The sequence below is a fragment of the Rattus norvegicus genome, chromosome 3, assembly GCF_021556685.1.
Source record: "Rattus norvegicus strain SHRSP/BbbUtx chromosome 3, alternate assembly SHRSP_T2T, whole genome shotgun sequence".
NCBI classification, from domain to species: domain Eukaryota; kingdom Metazoa; phylum Chordata; class Mammalia; order Rodentia; family Muridae; genus Rattus; species Rattus norvegicus.
The window spans coordinates 69328126-69347561 of record NC_141536.1 but is presented as its reverse complement, the minus strand read 5'-3'; the positions used below and the strand labels follow the sequence as shown (position 1 = coordinate 69347561).

At 46.9% G+C, this 19436-nt stretch overlaps 1 protein-coding gene across 4 annotated transcripts in view; it reads left to right on the top strand.

Annotated features, from left to right (window-relative positions):
* P2rx3 (purinergic receptor P2X 3) overlaps positions 1-19436 on the top strand; it is a 43620-nt gene that overhangs the window by 296 nt on the left and 23888 nt on the right. Inside the window, exons 1-9 of one of the 4 annotated variants that reach the window (XM_087654638.1) lie at positions 40-201; positions 1867-2030; positions 14095-14230; positions 14583-14654; positions 14852-14915; positions 15457-15550; positions 15772-15849; positions 16520-16661; positions 17136-17272. In XM_087654638.1, the coding sequence (XP_087510764.1) occupies positions 190-201; positions 1867-2030; positions 14095-14230; positions 14583-14654; positions 14852-14915; positions 15457-15550; positions 15772-15849; positions 16520-16661; positions 17136-17272 (899 nt within the window). In that variant the 5' untranslated portion in view covers positions 40-189. 4 annotated transcript variants of the gene reach the window in all.

Here is a 19436-nt window from a genome sequence, read left to right as displayed (position 1 = left end):
AGACCTGGCTAGAAAGGCACCATCCGGGCCGACCAACGGGACTGTCGCCTAGAGCGTCGGTGCCCCTGGTCGTCTAAAGCGAGGGTCTTGCTACGGGATCCCACGAGGCTGATTTCTTGATTAGAAAACGGGATCGCTTCTTAGAAAGTTACAGGCTGCTCTTCAAAGACTAGATTCCGAGGGGAAATTATGCGGTTTCAGGTTTGTATGTTTGTTGGAATCATGCAGGTTCCTCCCTCCTGTGAATAATCTGGGAAGGAGTCTGTTGAACCAAAAAATAAATAAATAAATAAGTAAATAAGTAAATAAAAAATAAAAATACAGAGCTGTGGCCAGAAATGTCGCCTCCGCTAGCTGCAAAGGGAATGCGGGTGTCGGTGATTGTGCTTGCTTTCCAGCTGTACCCTGGCAAGCAGATGAGATCCTTTCTGAAATGAGTTCACCTTCCACCCCCAACACCATCCCATCCATATCCCTAATTTGTGGGTTCTCAGGAAGAGCCCAGCAGATGGCTGCATTAAGTTCAAGTGGTGGTGTCAGATTTACCTTTGAGCTAGAACTTACTTGAAATCACATCAGCCTGCGTTGGCAGAAGCCTGGATGGCCTCACATAGCACCAGAGTGCATCTTGCAAAATCTGAAGCCAGGTCTGAAAGAGATGCTTGAGTTTATCTTGCCTTCCTCATTTTACAGATGAGAAAAATGAAACCACAGAAGATTTACCCGGGGTGTCAGTACATTGGCATCAAAGCTGGAACCTAGAACTCTTTTAACAGTTTATCATAATTTAGAGTGATTGCTAGCATATGTCCTACAAAAAGACAGGATATTTAAACTCACGGTCTCCCTGGAAATTGCACTGACTTGCTAACTCAATCCTGAGATATAAGATAGATAAAATGCATTCTTGTCATTCAGTACTTGTGGCTTTAACCACTGCTGCCACTATTTAGCTGAGTCAAACTGGGCTTAAGATATGTAATGAGAACCTATTGCTAATGCGGCACATGTCTAGGATCTGACAAAACTACCGAAGATGGTTGAAAACAGCCCAGCCTTTTAGGAGCATACACCCTAACAAAAGATTTGAATAACTTCAGGGTTCAAAAGAAAGGGAGAGTTCAGTAATTTCTGTACAACTAGAAGAGTTTCCACCACTGCTGCCAACTAGAGTTAGAAGTAAGCAACTTTCCACTTCGCAGTATTACAAACCTGGAATCACAACACTCAGAGACTGAGGCAGGAGGATTGTAAATTTGAGGCATAGCGACATATCAAGTTTGAGACCAGCTAGACAACCTAATGCGATTCTAGAGGGCAGAGAGGAGGAGATGGTAAGAAATGCGTGGCTCTTCCTCCCAGGAGACAGACCTGTCAAGGACCCTTTATCTCTATTTGTGCTATTAGGTAGAAATCGGCAGACACTCAAAGTGGAGTTCTTGGCTCAGGCAGATGAGCTAAGTCAAGAATGGGCAGTTACCAGGGGCTTTGGAGAATTCGACGCAGCTGGTGAGCTAGGATAGGGATACAGCGTAAGAGAACAGAATAGAAACAGTAGACAGAGTGCAGATGAAACGTCAGTCCCAGAGGGCCTTAGCCAGATGCATCTCAGGCAATCTGGAGCCCAGGATTGGAGACCCCACCCCTGCTGTGACATCACAGGGGAGTGGAGTAGAGACGGATAAAAAGGTGGTCCGCCGCCCTGGCCCTGCACCGTTGGCTTCCAGAGTATCAAGGGGAGAGACTAGGCACTGGGCTACAGTTGCCTGGCTTACAGGAACTGGCTCTTTTCCTCAAGCCTCATTAAGCAGCCCACTCCAGTTCTTGATCTTTGTCTCCCAGTCCTGAAGTCCTTTCTCTCCTTAGGCTGCATCCACAGCCCTTCTAAGTGGCTGTGAGCAGTTTCTCAGTATGAACTGTATATCAGACTTCTTCACCTACGAGACTACCAAGTCGGTGGTTGTGAAGAGCTGGACCATTGGGATCATCAACCGAGCCGTCCAGCTGCTGATTATCTCCTACTTTGTGGGGTGAGTCTGTGGTCCTTCAGATCCTGAGACAGGAGGGCTACCTGATGTCCTTTCCTCCCTCTCCCAAGATTGCCCTGCAGCTTCTAGACCTTCTTCTCTGGGAAACACTTTAATTTGTGGGAGCCGTGTCCTCAGGATTGGCCTCTGCCACTCCCATCCAAACCGGTCCTCAGGTGCATTATTTTACCTAGAAACTCTTCCAGGATTGGAGGATGATTCTAGATACATGCGCCAAGAATATGGGTCCATTCCCTGATCAGGAAAGAACCCATATGGTCCATCTTCCCAGACCAAAAAAACAGAAAACAAAGCAGAGCCCTCCCCACACTTTCTTATTCCCCTCCATTGAGTCTTTGGAGTCTCAGAAAGATAAAAGAACACAGGAAGGAGGCAAGGAAACCAAGGAGATGAGCTGATGTGTAGAGGAAGACCCAGCTACGGAGGAAAGGAGAGTGCTGGGTTTAATTTAGACTTAGGAATTTCTTCCTTCCTGTCATGGGTCTAGATGGTGAGAGGTTAAAAGGCAAGAGATCCCTCTTCTTGGAGAGCAGGATAAGAACTGCCCCCCAAGCTAGACAGAGGCACAGATGCACTCAGGGAAAGAGCTGCCAAACAGAAAAGTACCTTGTTTGACTTAGTGTGGGGCTCTTCCCTAAGAATGCAGAACTGATTCCTATTGTTAAACAGCATAAATTCTTGCTTCACTTAAGTTAGAAGACTCATGCTAGGGGTTGCTCAAAGACCAGCAAGATCCCAACAGCACTCTCATGCACACATACAAAGGAACTCAAACAAACAATGGCTGGGAGGAAAGCACAGGTCTGTCCTTCTTGCGGTCATTTCTACACACTGGCTGGCACCAGGAAATGCAGGCAAAAACCTCAGGGGTTTTCTTTCCTGGCTTGTGGGTCTGTGGTCACTTGCTGCTCCTTGAGACAATGAGTCTGTTTATGAAAGACGGCCACTGACTAGGTCATGAGTTAATTCAGGCAAATCGAAGAGTATATCCTGTGCGCATGTAGCTGGAGCTGAAAGGTGGGCGTAGTGTGGAGAGGTTGGATGTGTGTGGATGGATAGATGGCCAGATGTGGTTTTGTCAAAGTGATTTTTTTTTCTCCACGGGTTTAATGAGAGCCTGTAGGCTTTGGTATAGCATTGTGGGGACATCAGAAGGAAGTCAAGCTGTGGAGTGGGATTAAATGGCCTTGAAACTATTTTCCTACATTGAAGTTTTATGAGAGATGTTTAGATGTTCCATGTCCCTTTCTCCAAATTTGGCTCAAAACTGGTTTCTTTTTGGTTGGCTAGTTTGGTTAGTTTTTGTTTTTGGAGACAGAGTCTTATCTATCCAACACTATGAACTTACTACATAGGTGAAGGTGACCTTGAATTCTTAATCCTCCTAGTGCTGGAATTGCAGGGGTGCCACCACATCCATTTTATGGCTGGTTGAACCCAGGGCTTTGTGCATATTAGATAAGCACTCTGCCAACTGCACTACATACTCAGTTGGTTCTTAAGCCTTCTGTGTTTATATATATGTTTATATATATATATGTTCATATATGTTTATATATATGTTCATATATATATGTTCATATATATGTATATATGTGTGTGTGCATATATATATGTATATATATATGAGTGCCTTGATTGTTGATAGCTATATTGGTCCAAATGAAAGCAAAAGCTTTTTCAGCACATTCCTAACCTGGTCTGGCTCTCCTGGCTCCAGGCAGGACATCGATGGAAGACAGAGACAGCCGTCTCCTAGACTAGCCCCTTAGCCCTGCACTGCTTTTGGCTGCCCCTCATCAGAATCAGATTGAATCCTTCAATGCTGGGGTTTTGAGTCCAGTCTGCTCAAGGGAGCATGAGAGAGGCTCTTTAGCATCTTGATATGCAATCCCATCCATCTCCCATCCTGACAACTCCCTGTGGAATTGCAGTTACATCAGCACACTCAACAACATCCCAGCCCCCTGGCCCAAGCCCATCTCTGTTTATAGGAGCCCAAACACCATGTGACTCCATGAATCCATTGTGATTAATTTAGCAAAAGCACATCAAGCATCTCTTCATGTCAGGCACTATTGCACACTGAGAGTAGAGCAATGGGCAGAAACAGACAGGGTCTTTGTCCTGTAAGCATCATACTGTGGATAGAGCAAGAAGTTGGTACTAACCCAGTGATCCTCACAAACAAATGCAAAGTTTTAATGGTGTGTAAAACGTGCAACCCAAGTTCTGAAGGGTGGGTAGAAGCAACCAGATGACCAGGAGGAAGAACCCTTAAGGCAAAAAATCCCATGTCTGTGGAGGGAAAAGAGCCTGGTCTGAGGGAAGAAGAGTCTATGGGAATAGCAGCTAGAGTGTAGAAAGATCCCTGGAAGCACAGAGGTCAGACCTGGCATCCTACGACAGCTTAGAGCTTTTGTTTCCACAGGCACATACAAACAAGAAGGACGTTACTGACAATGTTCAACCTATCTGTGCAACTGAGACTGAGGAAGAGCACTGTGACCAGACCCGAGCGGTCTGATGTGCCCAAGGGTTAAGAAGAGTAGGAGTGGATGTAGAAAAGCTTGCGGGAGAGGCCTAACACTGCCTCAATAGAATTCGAAAGGCATTTTGTTTTGTTTTACATATTATTGTGTTCCTTTCGGGGAATCAGTTCTCTCTTTCCACCATGTGAGTTCCAAGATGGAACTCTGGTCCTCCAGCTTGGCAGCAAGCACCCTTCCCCACTGAGCCAACTGGCCTGTCTGCCCCTTCAAAGGGTATTTAATGTTGTGGTGTTGGCACTTAACTAATACCTGAATCTTCTCCCTGTTATTTTCTGCCAGGGAGACAGGACACAAACCTCACCTAAGAAGTATATAGCACGAACCAAGTATTCCTCTTACACACTCACGCCAACATACCACCTAATCATCTGGGTTCTAGCTTCAGCTACCTGGTGTGCTTGACACTTCACCCAGATTTGGTGTACAAGAGGCTGGGGATACCATCCTTTTGACACCCAGGTAGCACCCAAAGCTCCATGTCAGCACACTAAGTGACATGCTGGAGGGATCAGTTAGAATCCCTCATCCTCTAAGTACAAAGGGGGATGGCACCCATTGTAGCCTACTTTCTCTCTACACCACAGCCTCAGGATAAGGAGACTACCTGGTGTGACATCCCACCTTCGACACCACCGTGACACAGACCTGGGAATAGTAATTCCCAAGGTCTAGGAAATGGATGTAAGGGTACCTCCTGTCAGCGTGGTCTTAGATGACATATGTCAAGTGCCTTTCCCTAGATGGTGACTCAGTCGTATTATGTTATATGTGGTAACTATTATTGTTCCTAGACTCCCTGTTGTGCCCTCCTCTTTCCCTCTACCCAGCTCACACCTTCCTAAGAGACCCCTCCCCCCCACGCCCACAATGCACACATTTCACACCCACTCCCTGGCCTCCTCCTCCTCGACTCCCTGGGGATAAATGGGAGGGTGTCGAGATGCTGCTCGAGCCTCTTTCCTGCACATCCTACCTGCCAAGGAGCTGCCACCGCCTTCCGCTCTATAAATAATAAACCAGAAATGCGAGGAAAAAAAAGAAGTCAGAGCGGCAGAGTAAATGCCAAGAATCAGAGACTCAGTCCTGATGCATCTAAGTCCTGGCCTCTAGAGACAGCCTCAGCCCCTCTGTTCTGGAAATGAAGCAACCCCTCACCTCCCATTGCTAGCTACCCTGATGACGTCCTCAGCCCCATGGGGCCACTGAAATTCTTCCATTTGTTAACTCGGAATTCTAACGTGGCTTCTCCTCCCTACTGGGCATACATAGAGTCTTATAGGAAGAGGAGGAGGAACAGACTGGTTAATTGGTTCTCTACCTCAAGCCCCTTCCTTTGGAGACCTTCCAGACTTAGGGGGTGCATTTCTCTCCGTGAAGCAGGGGCCTGACCTGAGATAGAACTAGAGAGCCTACAGTGGGGTAGCTGGAAGTGATCCAGAGCAGAATGCCCTGTTTAGAACCTGCTTCCCAGGTAAATGACTCTAGGCAAGTTCCCACACCCTTCAGTGCTTGTTTCCCAGTGTGTGGTATAATGGTTGGAATATAGCTACCTCATTAAGGCTTTATGGAAGGAGTCAACTTAGTGTCATAGAGTTGCTTGTATGATATGGCACTCTGAGTGTTCTTTGCATCTACAAATGTGCCCTGGCTTTAAAGATGGGGGACTGGGCTCAAAAAAACCATTTCTTTAGCTAAAAAGAAAGAAACATATCCATCTGATGACAAGGCCCACTGGAGTTCCAGATGTCTGTATTTGGAGTGCGGCTTACTCTTTGATGAGAGTTCAGCAGCAGCCACATCTTAGCTGAATCAGAGGGTCAGCCCCCCCCCCCAGACCTCATTCCCCATCATTCAGGACAGCATGAGGCCATGAGCTAATGGTGCTCTTCCAGATAACTTCCTCAGATCCTGTAACAAGATGCTGCCTTCTTCTCTGTTAGAATATAACATGCTGAATGAGACTTAATGAAATTCCTCCCCTTCAAAAAAAAAACAAAAACAAAAACAAAAAAAAAACTATTGCAAGAATGAGCGGTAAAGCAAACGGCACTGCAGACTTCTGTAAAGGCGTGGTGCTCGGAAGAGCATTTCACAAGCATGTGGATGAGGCTTAATGGCACATTAATCAACTACAAGGCAGCCACAATAAAGCAGGTAACAGGTTTGAAACCATTTGGCAGATCTGTGACTCCACCCTCTTTCTCTCATGCAAGAAAGCCTTCAGAATCCAAGAGAATGATGCTACAAAAAGAAGCAGAGAAATATGAGATGTACATGCTAATTAGTTTAATAGACTCATCCTGTAATGTATACATGCACCAAAACATTCACACTGTGCCCCATAGACACAGACAATGATTGCTTGCCAATTACAAGTTAAAGTAGAGTGGCTGGGGAGATAGCTGAATGGGTAAAGTGTTCGCTTGCCTCGCAGGCCCAAGGACTTGAGTTCAATTCCCAGAACTTGTGTCCTGCCATTGTGGCACATTCTTCTAATTTCAGTGTTGGAGAAACAGAAAAGGTGGATCTCTGGGATTTGTTGACTAGACAATCTAGCTTAGATGCTGTCTTAGTCAGGGTTTCTATTCCTGTACAAGCATCATGACCAAGAAGCAAGTAGGGGAGGAAAGGGTTTATTCAGCTTACACTTCCACATTGCTGTTCATCACCAAAGGAAGTCAGGACTGGAACTCAAGCAGGTCAGGAAGCAGGAGCTGTTGCAGAGGCCATGGAGGGATGTTACTTACTGGCTTGCTTCCCCTGGCTTGCTCAGCTTGCTTTCTTTTTTTTTTTTTTTTTTTTTCTTTTTTTGGGAGCTGGGGACCAAACCCAGGGCCTTGTGCTTGCTAGGCAAGCGCTCTACCACTGAGCTAAATCCCCAACCCCCTCAGCTTGCTTTCTTATAGAACCCAAGACCACCAGCCCAGGGATGGCACCACCCACAATGGGCTGGGTCCTCCCCCTTGATCACTCATTGAGAAAATGCCTTACAGCTGGATCTCATGGAGGCTTTTCCTCAACTGAGGCTCCTTTCTCTGTGATAACTCCAGCTTGTGTCAAGTTGACACACAAAACCAGCCAGTACAATTGACCTCTTGTCAACTTGACACACAAACACATCACTATTAAGCCTCAACCTTATTTTCTTTTTCATCCTCAAGATCTAAATAACTTTAAGAGTCACACAGTCTTTACATATTAAAGTTCAATCCATGTAAAATATACAAATCTTTTAAAATTCAAAGTCTCTTAACTGTGGACTTCACTAAAATACTTTCCTCAAGAAGGAAAAATATCAGGGCATAGTCACAATCAAAAGCAAAATCAAACTCCAACTATCTAATGTCTGGGATCCACTCATGATCTTCTTGGATCCTCCAAGGGTTTGGGTCACTTCTCCAGCTCTGCCCTTTGTAGCACACACCTTTTCTTCTTGGCTCTAGATGCCTGTTCTCCACTGCTGCTGCTGCTCTTGGTGGTCATCTCATGGTACTGGCATCTTCAAAACATTGCTGTCTTCTGCTGCAACTAGGCTTCACGATTGCCTCTCATAGGCTCTCTTCATGGTGCTAAGCCTCAATTCCTTTGCATGACCACTTCAGCCTGGGCCATTAATTGCAACTGAGGCTGCACCTTCACTAATGGCCTTCCACAACCTCTCACAGTGCCCAGACTCAACCGCTCATCATGACCTCTTTGTGCCTTCAAAACCAGTACCACATAGGTAACTCTTACACATTACCAGGTCCAGCCTCAGCAGGAGGTGTAACCTTGGCTTTCTCTGGAACACAGCATCTTTGTGCTCTCAGAAAACACTTCCCAGAAGATTTCACATCAATAATGCTGGTCTCTTGTTAATCACCACTAATTTCTTAGCTGACCAGCCTCAATAGTCCCAATAATGCAAAGGTTTGCTTTAGTAGTTCTGCTATCTTGTTAATCACAGCTGATTCTTCAACCCCAGCTAACCAAAACCACACAATCGTCACAATCAAAATAGCAATAGCCCTGATAAGAGTCCTTAATCTTCCCTCTGAAACTTCATAAGCCAAGCCTCCGTCTTCTGCACTGTTCTCAACATTATCTTCCAAGCTCCTACAGAACATCCCACAGAGTCTTAACACCCAATGGCTCTTCTAGCTCAAAGTTCCAAAGTCCTTCCACAGTCCTCCCCAAAACACGGTCAGGTTGTCACAGGAATATCCCACTATGCCGGTACCAATTTGTCTTAGTCAGGGTTTCTATTTCTGCATAAACATCATGACCAAGAAGCAAATTGGGAAGGAAAGGGTTTACTCAGCTTAAACACTTCCATGTTTCTGTTCATCACCAAAGAAAGTCAGGACTGGAACTTAAGCAGGTCAGAAAGCAGGAGCTGATGCAGAGGCCATGCAGGGACAATACTTACTGGCTCGCTTCCCCTGTCGTGAATACTCAGCTTGCTTTCTTATAGAACCCAAGACCACCATCCCAGGGATGGCACCACCCACAGTGGGCTGGGTCCTCCCCGCTTGATCACTAATTGAGAAAAATGCCTCACAGCTGGATCTCATGGAGGCATTTCCTAAACTGAGGCTCCTTTCTCTCTGATAATTCCAGCTTGTGTCAAGTTGACACACAAAACCAGCCAGTACAGATGCTAAGTTCCAGTTAAAAGTGAGAGACTCTGTCTCAGATAGGTAGACATAGACGTACAGGCAGACGGATACATAGATGGACGGATAAGCACATGAACCTAAGTTCAGTCGCCAAGACTCTCAGAATAGAAGTAGGGAACTGGCTCCCACAAGTTGTCCTCAGATGAAGGAATAAGACGAGAGCCATACCCAAACTGTATGGATACACATCTTGGGCTAAGCCCAGAGCATTTCCTTCTCTGTTCTAACTAAACCAAGGCCTAGGCCTAGAAGCTTCTGGCCTCCTTACATTCTAATCTTCTAAGCTGACTGACTTAATCCAGCTTCTTTGGACTTGTAACTGAATTGCTCTGCCTGGCCTCATACTAACTGTGGCAATATGTTCCAATCCTCTGGCTCATTCTGTCTTCACCTCATTCTGTGTCTAACTTGTTCCCTCTGTAACCTGTCTCTGCAAAACTGCCACACACACCACCACCACCACCTTTTTTCTCTCCCTGCACTGCTCTTAAATAGCCGCTCTTCCTCTGCTTCTCCTGTGAGTTGGGTGTATCCAATCTCTGATTCATGCTGTCAGATCTTTTTCTGGTTCGTCACTTTGCCCCTCAATTAGATATCACTTTCAAACATGGCTGCTTCCTTTTACAAACTAACCTTCACTGTTAGGGATTAAAGGTGTGTACTAAGGGCATGTCTGGATTCCAGCGTAGTTCATACTGCAATCCAGGGCATGTCTGGATTATAGCCGGATCATATCTTTAGATGTGATCCCTTGCCAGATCAGACATATTACTGGAATAATTTTTCTCTACATCTTTAAATGTAAAGGAATGAAGAGTTTCAGATGGCTCAGTGGTTAAGAGCACTGATTGCTCTTCCAGAAATCCTGAGTTCAAATCCCAGCAACCACAAAGTGTCTCACAACCATCTGTAATGAGATCTGATGCCCTCTTCTGATGTGTCTGAAGACAGCTACAGTATACTTATATATAATAAATAAAATTTTAAAAAACCTTTCAGTAAGAGAAGCCCTGTTACATGGATGGCACCATGCCACTCACTGAACAAAGAGGTATGTGCAAAGATCAGCCTGTGCTTACGGTAAGTCTGTCTTTCCTACAAGTGGCTCTACCTCCATCAGTGTCCTTGGAGCTGAATCCTTCTGCATCTTCTGACAGTATAAGGACCTCAAAGGCCAGACGCTTTAACCTCCACCCAAGAAAACTGTTTCCTCCCTCTCAGAATACACACAAGTTGGAATAGCCAGCTTCCAGTCTGTGCAGCTATGTAGTACCCACCACTTCTACCACTTCTGAAGCATCAGTTGATGCCAACTCAACGCCAGGAGTTCCTGGGCTGGACACCCTTTCTGCCTCCTTTCAAATGCTTCATGCCCAGCTCAGCCCAGGTATTGCCTCTGCAGCTGCTCTGAACAACAAGGGACCTTCTGAGCTAAGCTACCTCAGATTCCTTCTGTCATCTTCAACTGATGTGGTTCCCTGACCTTTGGAAGAAGCATAAATGCTAACCCAGACATTCCAAATCAGTTCTGCAGATTGTCAGAAATTCTCTCTCCTAAAGTGGTTTCTCTGGTCCAAGTCAGGAGGGCTCAGGAGTATAGCACTCGTCTACTTCCATAGCTTTGTGAGGCCCTAGGTTCCACACTGGACATTGCAATAAAATAGCCACAGTAGTAATAATAAGGATTGTGATAATGATAAAGCTAAAAATTTTATCATATTATGAGTTATATAGAACTGTCGTAAAAATATGAAAAATGAAAAAAAATATTGCTATCTTTTACCTTGATAGGTCCAGCACCGTGGTGCCCCAAGATATCTGCTAGATATCTTGGCGGAAACACATCCCAACTCCTCGGCGGCCCAGTGTCTCCTGCTGCCGCACACTTTGCTACACTCAAATTGTCACATAAAAGAACACACAACACAATAATCTTTGATCTAATTGGTAAGATATAATTGCCCACCTAAACATACAAAGCCCAGTACCATCCACCCCTTAAGAACATTTGTCACAACCTGTAAAAGTACAGAGTAGAATCTTAACGTCGCCCACCATATTGTCCTGCCTCGGCTTCTCTCTCCCTGTCCTCTCCTCCTTTCCGTTCCAGTCTCCTCTTCCTTCAAACTTCTCTCCCACCCATCCTTCCTTCTCCTCCAGTGACAGGCCTCCGTCTATCCTGTACCTGCCACTCACCTGTATTTTACAAATTCAATGTGGAGAAGGTTCTGGTGAAGTCACCTGATTCCTGAGTAGGTGACTAGGCAGCTGTCCTTGGGCAGTGGAATTAGCATCAAAATACAGATAACTCCAGGGCAAACCACAACATTGAACATTCATTTTTTCCCCAAATCTACTCGATAGATTTTTCTCACCTATAGAATAAAGATAGTAACTGTATTTGTCTCCCAGTGTGTCACCAAGACCAAATGCCTCCACTGTCAAGCTGGAACAGTTATAGGGACTGTCTTGAGCTCTGAGGGCTATGGTGGCCACACAAAGAGGAAGTCCTTCACAGATATACAGAGTCGGCTGTAGGAGGCCCTCCCTGATGCCAGGGAAGTCTGGGAGGATCTGAAGAAGCAGGGGGAAATGGAAGAGAACGAGTTTTATCTTATCCACTTGGGCCCATAATGGCTCCAGAGAGTCCATGAGGATGACGCTAGCTGAGACTCCTAGTAGTGGGGGATATGGAGCCTGAAGTAGGCACCTTCTGTAGCCAGGCAGGACTCCCAGTAGAGGGATAAGGACAGCCACCTACCCACAAAATCTGACCCAAAATGTGTCCTGCCTACAAGAAGTACAGGGACAAATATGGAGCAGAGACTGAGAAAATGGCCAACTGGTGGCTGACCCCTCTTCAGAGCCATCCTACGGGCAAGAGCCAATCCCCGACACTATTAATGATACGCTGCTATGCTTGCAGATGGGAGCCTAGCATAACTGTCCTCTGAGAGGCTTCAGCCAGCAGCTGATGGAGAGAACCACAGCCAAACATTAGAGAGAGCTCAGAGAGTCTTGTGGAAGACTTGGGGGATGGATTGGGGGGTGGGGGGGATAGGGACTCCACAAGAAGACCAACTGAGTCAACTAACCTGGACTCTTGGGAGCTCCCAGAGATCCACCAACCAAAGAGCTACATGGCTGGACCTAGGGCCCCTGCACATACGTAGCAGACGTACAGCTTGGTCTTCACGCAGGTCCCCCAACAACTGGAGTGGGGGCCATCCCTGACTGTTACCTGCCTGTGGATCCCATTCCCCTAACTGGACCACCTTGTCTGGCCTCTATGGGAGACGATGTGCATAGCCCTGAGGTGACTTGATGTGCCAGAGTGGGTTGTGGGGGATAGCTCCCCCTTCTCCTCTGAGAAGGGGAAGGGGTAGGAACTGAAGGGGGACTGGTGGAGAGGGGAAGGATGTGATTGAGATGTAAAGTAAATAATTAGAAAACAAACCTATGGGAGATAGGTAATGGGCACTAGGTGGAAGCACAGCGCAAGGAATAAGATCAGTGTCCCGCCTTCACAACAGCACCCACCTCCCTGGCAGAGGACACTCTGCCCACGTCCTCTCCCTCCGAATTTCTCAGCTGACCCCTGGTCGGGTGAAGACGGCCAACTACCCTGCTCCCACGGCCTCTCACCCGTTCCTTTCTTGAATGACCACTGTGTCTCTGGCACACAGGGCACAAGCATGAATAAATCTTGGGATGCGGCCTGAGGCTTTCTGTCTCTTCTTTCTCCTTGGTGCCTGCTGGAGAGGAGACCTCATTCGTTATCAACAATAATTTCTTTTAGACATGTATATGGCTACAAGGGGGTAGAAATTCCTTCTTAGGAAAAAAAAATTAGATTTTTTTTTTCTTTTTGAGACAGATTCTCCGTGTAACCCTGGCTGTCCTGAAACTCACGCTGTAGACCGGGCTGGCCTCAAACTCAGAGATCTACTGCCCACTGGGATTAAAGGCATGAGCCACCACCACCCAGCTCCTTTTTAAATTCGATGGTTTCTTTGTGTGTAAATCACAAGTAGGCGGAGACTGTAACCCAATATTGATGGCGAACTTTCCCAGCATTCTGCCATCTCCAGTGCCATGGTTTTAAAAAGAATAATGCTTGGCATGATGTAATATACCTGTTCTAGGGAGGTGTAGATGGTGGATAGAGGGCTCACCAGCCAGCCAGTCTAACCAACCACCGAGGGCCAGGCTCAGTGAGACCTTGCTTCAAAAATAAGTTGGATGGACAATGATAGAGGTGATGTTGGAGTGTCTATTTCAGTATCAATATCTGATGCCTGGCATGATGCCACATGCCTTTAATTCTAGCACTTGGGAGGCACAGACAGGTAGCTCCCTGTGCATTTGTTCGAGGCCAACCTAGTCTATAAAATGTGTTTTAGTGTAGCCAGGGCTACACAGTGAGACTGTTTCAAAAAGAAAAAAGTCAAATATCAACCTCTGGCCTTTCCCACATAGCACACGCTGGGATATTAAGAGTTTCCATAGAGGGGCTGGGGATTTAGCTCAGTGGTAGAGCGCTTGCCTAGGAAGCGCAAGGCCCTGGGTTCGGTCCCCAGCTCCGAAAAAAAGAACCAAAAAAAAAAAAAAAAAAAAAAAAGAGTTTCCATAGAGAAGCAATTATAAAAAGAAGCCCAAGGTTGCTCCTTGGAAGTGGGTTTGAAGACTCACTGAACTACCCAAGAACTCATCCCAACACATCTCCCTGCCAGGCACACCTATATGACTCTAATGTTGGCAGGAAGGAGAGTTTTCCCTGCCCCTGTCTCATGAGCCTATGGACTCTTTCCCTGTATCCCTGCTCTTCTGTTGCAGGTGGGTTTTCTTGCATGAGAAGGCCTACCAAGTGAGGGACACCGCCATTGAGTCCTCAGTAGTTACAAAGGTGAAAGGCTTCGGGCGCTATGCCAACAGAGTCATGGACGTGTCGGATTATGTGACCCCACCCCAGGTATGGTGCCCTCCCCCCAGGGATATGTGCATGCCCATGTCTGGGGAGGATAGGGACAAAGGGCCGGTGTCCTGAACCAGCAGTACTATTGGAGACACAAGAACCTGCCCTCCGAAATACAGCACTGGGTATAAAGAAGCTAGACTTTCCACACCCCCAACCCTGTGTTTCAATGGTGACCAAAAGAAAGCAAGAGCCACCAGCTACCAAGTTAGTTCCTTTGGATGCCCTGTGTCAGCCCTGCCACCTTGACCAAATCGTTCTGCCTAGGGCTTCCTGTTCTGTAGAGTGGAAACAGCTTCCTGCCCCACAGGTTGGGACTGGGCTTTTTCCTCTCCCTTCTCCTCCCAAGGGCACCTCTGTCTTTGTCATCATCACCAAAATGATCGTTACTGAAAATCAAATGCAAGGATTCTGTCCAGAGGTGAGTGAACAAGTCAAGGGAGCATACTGTCAGGAGTAGGGCACGCGGCATGAACAGAGCCCTATCGTCTGTGACTGGACCTGACACCCTCTAGAGGCCACAGCTATGGGAACTTGTGGGAGGCAACGGGAATTAATGGGCTGACCAGGGCCAAGGGAGGAGCTTTCATACACCTGTAACCCTGTCCCTCCCCACAGAATGAAGAGAAGTACCGCTGTGTGTCTGACAGCCAGTGTGGGCCTGAACGCTTCCCAGGTGGGGGTGAGTGCAGTCCTTTTGTCTCTTCCTCCCCAAACCCAAGCCTTCATGGGACTCTAAAGGGCAGGGACTTCTCCATGGGGATAGCCCATTTCAGGAAAGGAGTCCAGCCTCCTCTGTGGACTTCTGCCAATGTCACAGAGGGTTGCTGGGTACCCAGACCCAGCTGGGGCTATGGAGATGGTGTGCATGGTTCTTGCCCCAGGAGTTTAGTCTAGGTACTGCAGTGGTAAGGTAGAGTAACAAATGGTTTTAAAGAAACACAAAGGACTGTGGGATTCCCCAGGGGTGGAGAGCAAGGTTGTTTCAGAAAGGTGGCTTCAAAGCCCTCCTAGACATGGTGTGAAGATGGACGGAGCTTCACGAAAAGCATTCCAGGCAGAAGGGTGGCTCAGGCTCTGAGGCAAGGAAGACGGGCTCTGGGTTGTTGAGGACGCGTGCAGCAGGTTAGCCTGTCTTGTTCATCTGCCAGGATCCCTGATGAGGGGGGAATGGGAGTGGCAAGGGGCAGGATGCCACCTGTTCATGCAGCTCCACCTTCCAGGGATCCTCACCGGCCGCTGCGTGAACTACAGCTCTGTTCTCCGGACCTGTGAGATCCAGGGCTGGTGCCCCACTGAGGTGGACACCGTGGAGATGTACGGCTCTGAGCATCCTGAAGCTAATGCAGGGTTATGTGGGTTCCCAACTAGTGTTCTCTCCTGGGTAGGAATGTGATCTCCGTGCCATCTCCCCTGCCCTGCCCCTGTCTCTCGCCCTCACTCCCACAGGCCCTGATCTATCTGTAAGATGAGCCTATAAAGAAAGATTCCCCTGTCTCCCCTCTTCTGGAGAGCTGAAGCCCCATTTCCCCCCACAGGCCTATCATGATGGAGGCTGAGAACTTCACCATTTTCATCAAGAACAGCATCCGTTTCCCTCTCTTCAACTTTGAGAAGTGAGTCCTTGATTCTTCTTCATTCACCCTGCCACAGAGGTCCCTCACATTCTCTCTGTCTATCCATCTCCACGGAACTCCTATCCCTCAATGGACCTTGACCCCAGATGTTGGATAGTCAATTTCTCCGCCAATTTTCTTGCCTTGGAGCTCTGAGGTCAAATGGGAGTTCTACTTGGAGCAGGGGTAAGACAACTTAGACTGTCTGTGGACACAGAGGCCTCCTGCAGTTGGAGTTTGAAGTGTTTTACACTTGTATTTCTTCCCATCTCAAACCCTCAAAGTGGCGGGGGTTTTTGTCTCGGTTTGCTCCCACTGCCTCGACTCATGCATTCAACAACTGCCTGGTAGTCATGTGCCAAGTATCCTCTCAGGTACCGCAGAGATGCACCAAGTAATTAGGGAGGCTCTGGTCACCAGGAGGCCCAGCCTGACAGTTTGGAGACACTTGCCACAGACATTCATAGCCCTACTATGAGATGAAACATGATGGGAATTACAAAGTCATGTGGAGAAAGAGGGGAGATAGATGGGAAGTGACTGTGAGACGGTGCAGGAAATGCCTCCCCCTGGATATGGAGGGCCTAAAGCATCCAGAAGATGAGAGAATTTAGGTATTACCGTCTTTACGTTAATTCTAGGCCTAACTACTCTCCTCTTTCCACCCCAGGGGAAACCTCCTGCCTAACCTCACCGACAAGGACATAAAGAGGTGCCGCTTCCACCCTGAAAAGGCCCCATTTTGCCCCATCTTGAGGGTAGGGGATGTGGTTAAGTTTGCTGGACAGGATTTTGCCAAGCTGGCCCGCACGGTGAGAACACGCCCCTTCCCTATGACCCCCTACATACTTGGAAAGCTCAGCCCTGCCTTCGACTTCTGGGAAAGCCACTGGGATGCTGGGCAGGAACTGTAGCAAAACAATGCCACCTAGTGGAAATACCCCAGACCTGCAGATCCCTGGATCCCAAATCCTATCCATCTCCAGTGATCTGGCCTCTACCTCCCCCGGCCTCAGTTGCCCATCCCCAGCATCCCATTTCACCTCAGAAGAGGCCTTTGGTCTCTGAAAAGCACCTCACCACAGGAAAGCAAGCTGCAGTAACATTCTGAATCCTGCGTTGTATCGTGGGGACTTTGAGGCTCCAAGTTCTTCCTCTAAGGACACCCTCTCTATCAGTCACTTTCTTTCCTCCCCACTACCACCTCCCACCCAGAGAAGGGAAAGAAATCACTCATCGGCCTTGACTGAGCACAGGAGAGGTTTCACATTTGGCCCTTTTTCCAGGGTGGCGTTCTGGGTATTAAGATCGGCTGGGTGTGCGATCTAGACAAGGCCTGGGACCAGTGCATCCCTAAATATTCCTTCACTCGGCTGGATGGAGTTTCTGAGAAAAGCAGTGTTTCCCCTGGCTACAACTTCAGGTAAACCCCACTATCTGAGCAGGAGCAGAGGCACAGGCAGCCCCAAGGAAGTTCGTCTCAGGCAGAATTGCACACCTGCCTCATGTCCTTCTTCCAGTGCCCTTCGGGCTTCAGTTCCAGCTTGGGAAAGACTTCCTAACAGCCATTCCTGGTGGGTGGGTTGTGCTAAGAGGAACGGGTTCATGTCTTTACAAGGGATCCAACCAAGAAATCTGCTGAGGACGTTCATTAGCCCGGATGGCCAAGGTCATCTGTAGCACTTGATTCTGTAATTCTTTACCTGTTTTTAGCTACAGTGTACCTCTTTCGTGTCCAGACAGCTCCATTCCCTGTCCTGTGCCTGAATTTTTAAGGCTCTGACTCCCACAAATAATCACAATATCTGGCCTTGTTTCTTTTTCCAAAATGGTAACTTGGCATTTCTTTCCAAAACCAGGAAATCCCACGATTCACAGACAGCAACTATTGATCACTAGCTTTTTAGGGCTTTTCTGGGGAGAGAAAATAGCTTTTGAATATCATCTAACTGATATTCCAAATGGCTTTCTGGCCGAAAGAATTTTTACTCTGGGAACTTTTTCCACTAGGAAAAAGGGAAGGCAGGGGAACTCAGGGTTAACCGTTTGGAATAGCTGAGCCCTTGAATGAGTCCTTGACCTCTTCCCTGTTGGTGTCCATCTATAAAGTGCTTATTCACCTATGCATCCTACTGGTCAGTGCTTTGGTTGGCTTTCAGTTTCTCTCTCTCTCTCTCTCTCTCTCTCTCTCTCTCTCTCTCCCTCTCTCCCTCCCTCCCTCCCTCCCTCCTCCTCCTCCTCCTCCTCTTCCTTCTCCTCCTCTTCCTCCTCCTTCTTCTTCCCTCCTTCCCTCCCCCTGCCGTGTGTGTGTGTGTGTGTGTGTGTGTGTGTGTGTGTGTGTGTGTGCACATATGTACATATGCCAACACTCATGATGTGGCATATGTAAAGAAGTTAAAGGACAAACTTTGCTTGTTCTTTGAGGCAGGATCCCACTTGGTCATTACTACATGTCAAGATAGCTGGCCTACACTCTTATAGTAATTCTCCTGCCTGTGCTCCCGAAAACCTAGTAGGGACACACTGGGATTACAGATCCCAGTGCATCTGGCTCTTACACGTGTACGGGAATGTGAACTCAGGCCACCAGACTTACACACTGAGCACTTTTGTCAAGCAAGTTATCTCCCCAGTCTTTTCCTTAGTTTCTGAAAATCCCAAAACTTCTTAAAGATCCTGATTAAGTATACAATGTTATATGCTAAAAAGGCTAAGAAGACTAAGCAGGTCTTAATAGAAGAATATAATTGTTACATATTAAAAGAATCCTTACTCAAGCTGTCCTTTGTGGTAGTCTCCAATGTAATACTGCACTATATACTCACTGATAACTCTTCTGCTCCTGTGACAAAATGCAAATTAATTGCAAATGCAATTTAATGAAGGAAGGGTTGGTTTGTTTGTTTGTTTGTTTGTTTTTGGCTCACAGTTTGAGCATACAGTCCATCATGGTGGGGCAGTCATAGCAGCATGAGCAGAAGGTGGTTAGTCACACCACAGCCTCAGTCAAGAAGCCAAGAGATGCTTTACTCACTTTCTGCTCTTCACTCATTTGAGACCCCAGCCTATGGGATGAAGCAACCACACTCCTGGTGGGTCTTCCCACCTAAATAAACATTCCCTCACACATGACTAGAAGTTTCTCCTAGGTCAATCTAAGTCCTGTCACATTGATAATCAAGTTTAACAATTGCAAGTCTTCATCCTGTCAACCTGATGCCCAAGCATATTGTTTTTAATCGTAGCACTTCACTCCTGAGCCCTAAAACCTCATGTTCATTTTATGATACAAAATACATTTAGTTCATCTCAATCTTCAGTATTTCAACAGTCCCAAAACTTAAGTAGCATAAATGGAGTCTCTTAAGAGACTTGAGACATCTCTTAGCCATTAAAAAAAAAAAATCAAGCCTACAACTCATTGACTTCTCAGATACAGTGGCATGAAAAAAAAATCTTATTCCAAAAAGGAAGAATGGGAATAAAGCAAAGAAAGACTGGTCCAAAATCAAACAGGATCATAGTAGGGCAACACTAAGTTCTATAGTTCCATGTATGTCATCTGGGGCTCTTGATGACATTACCTG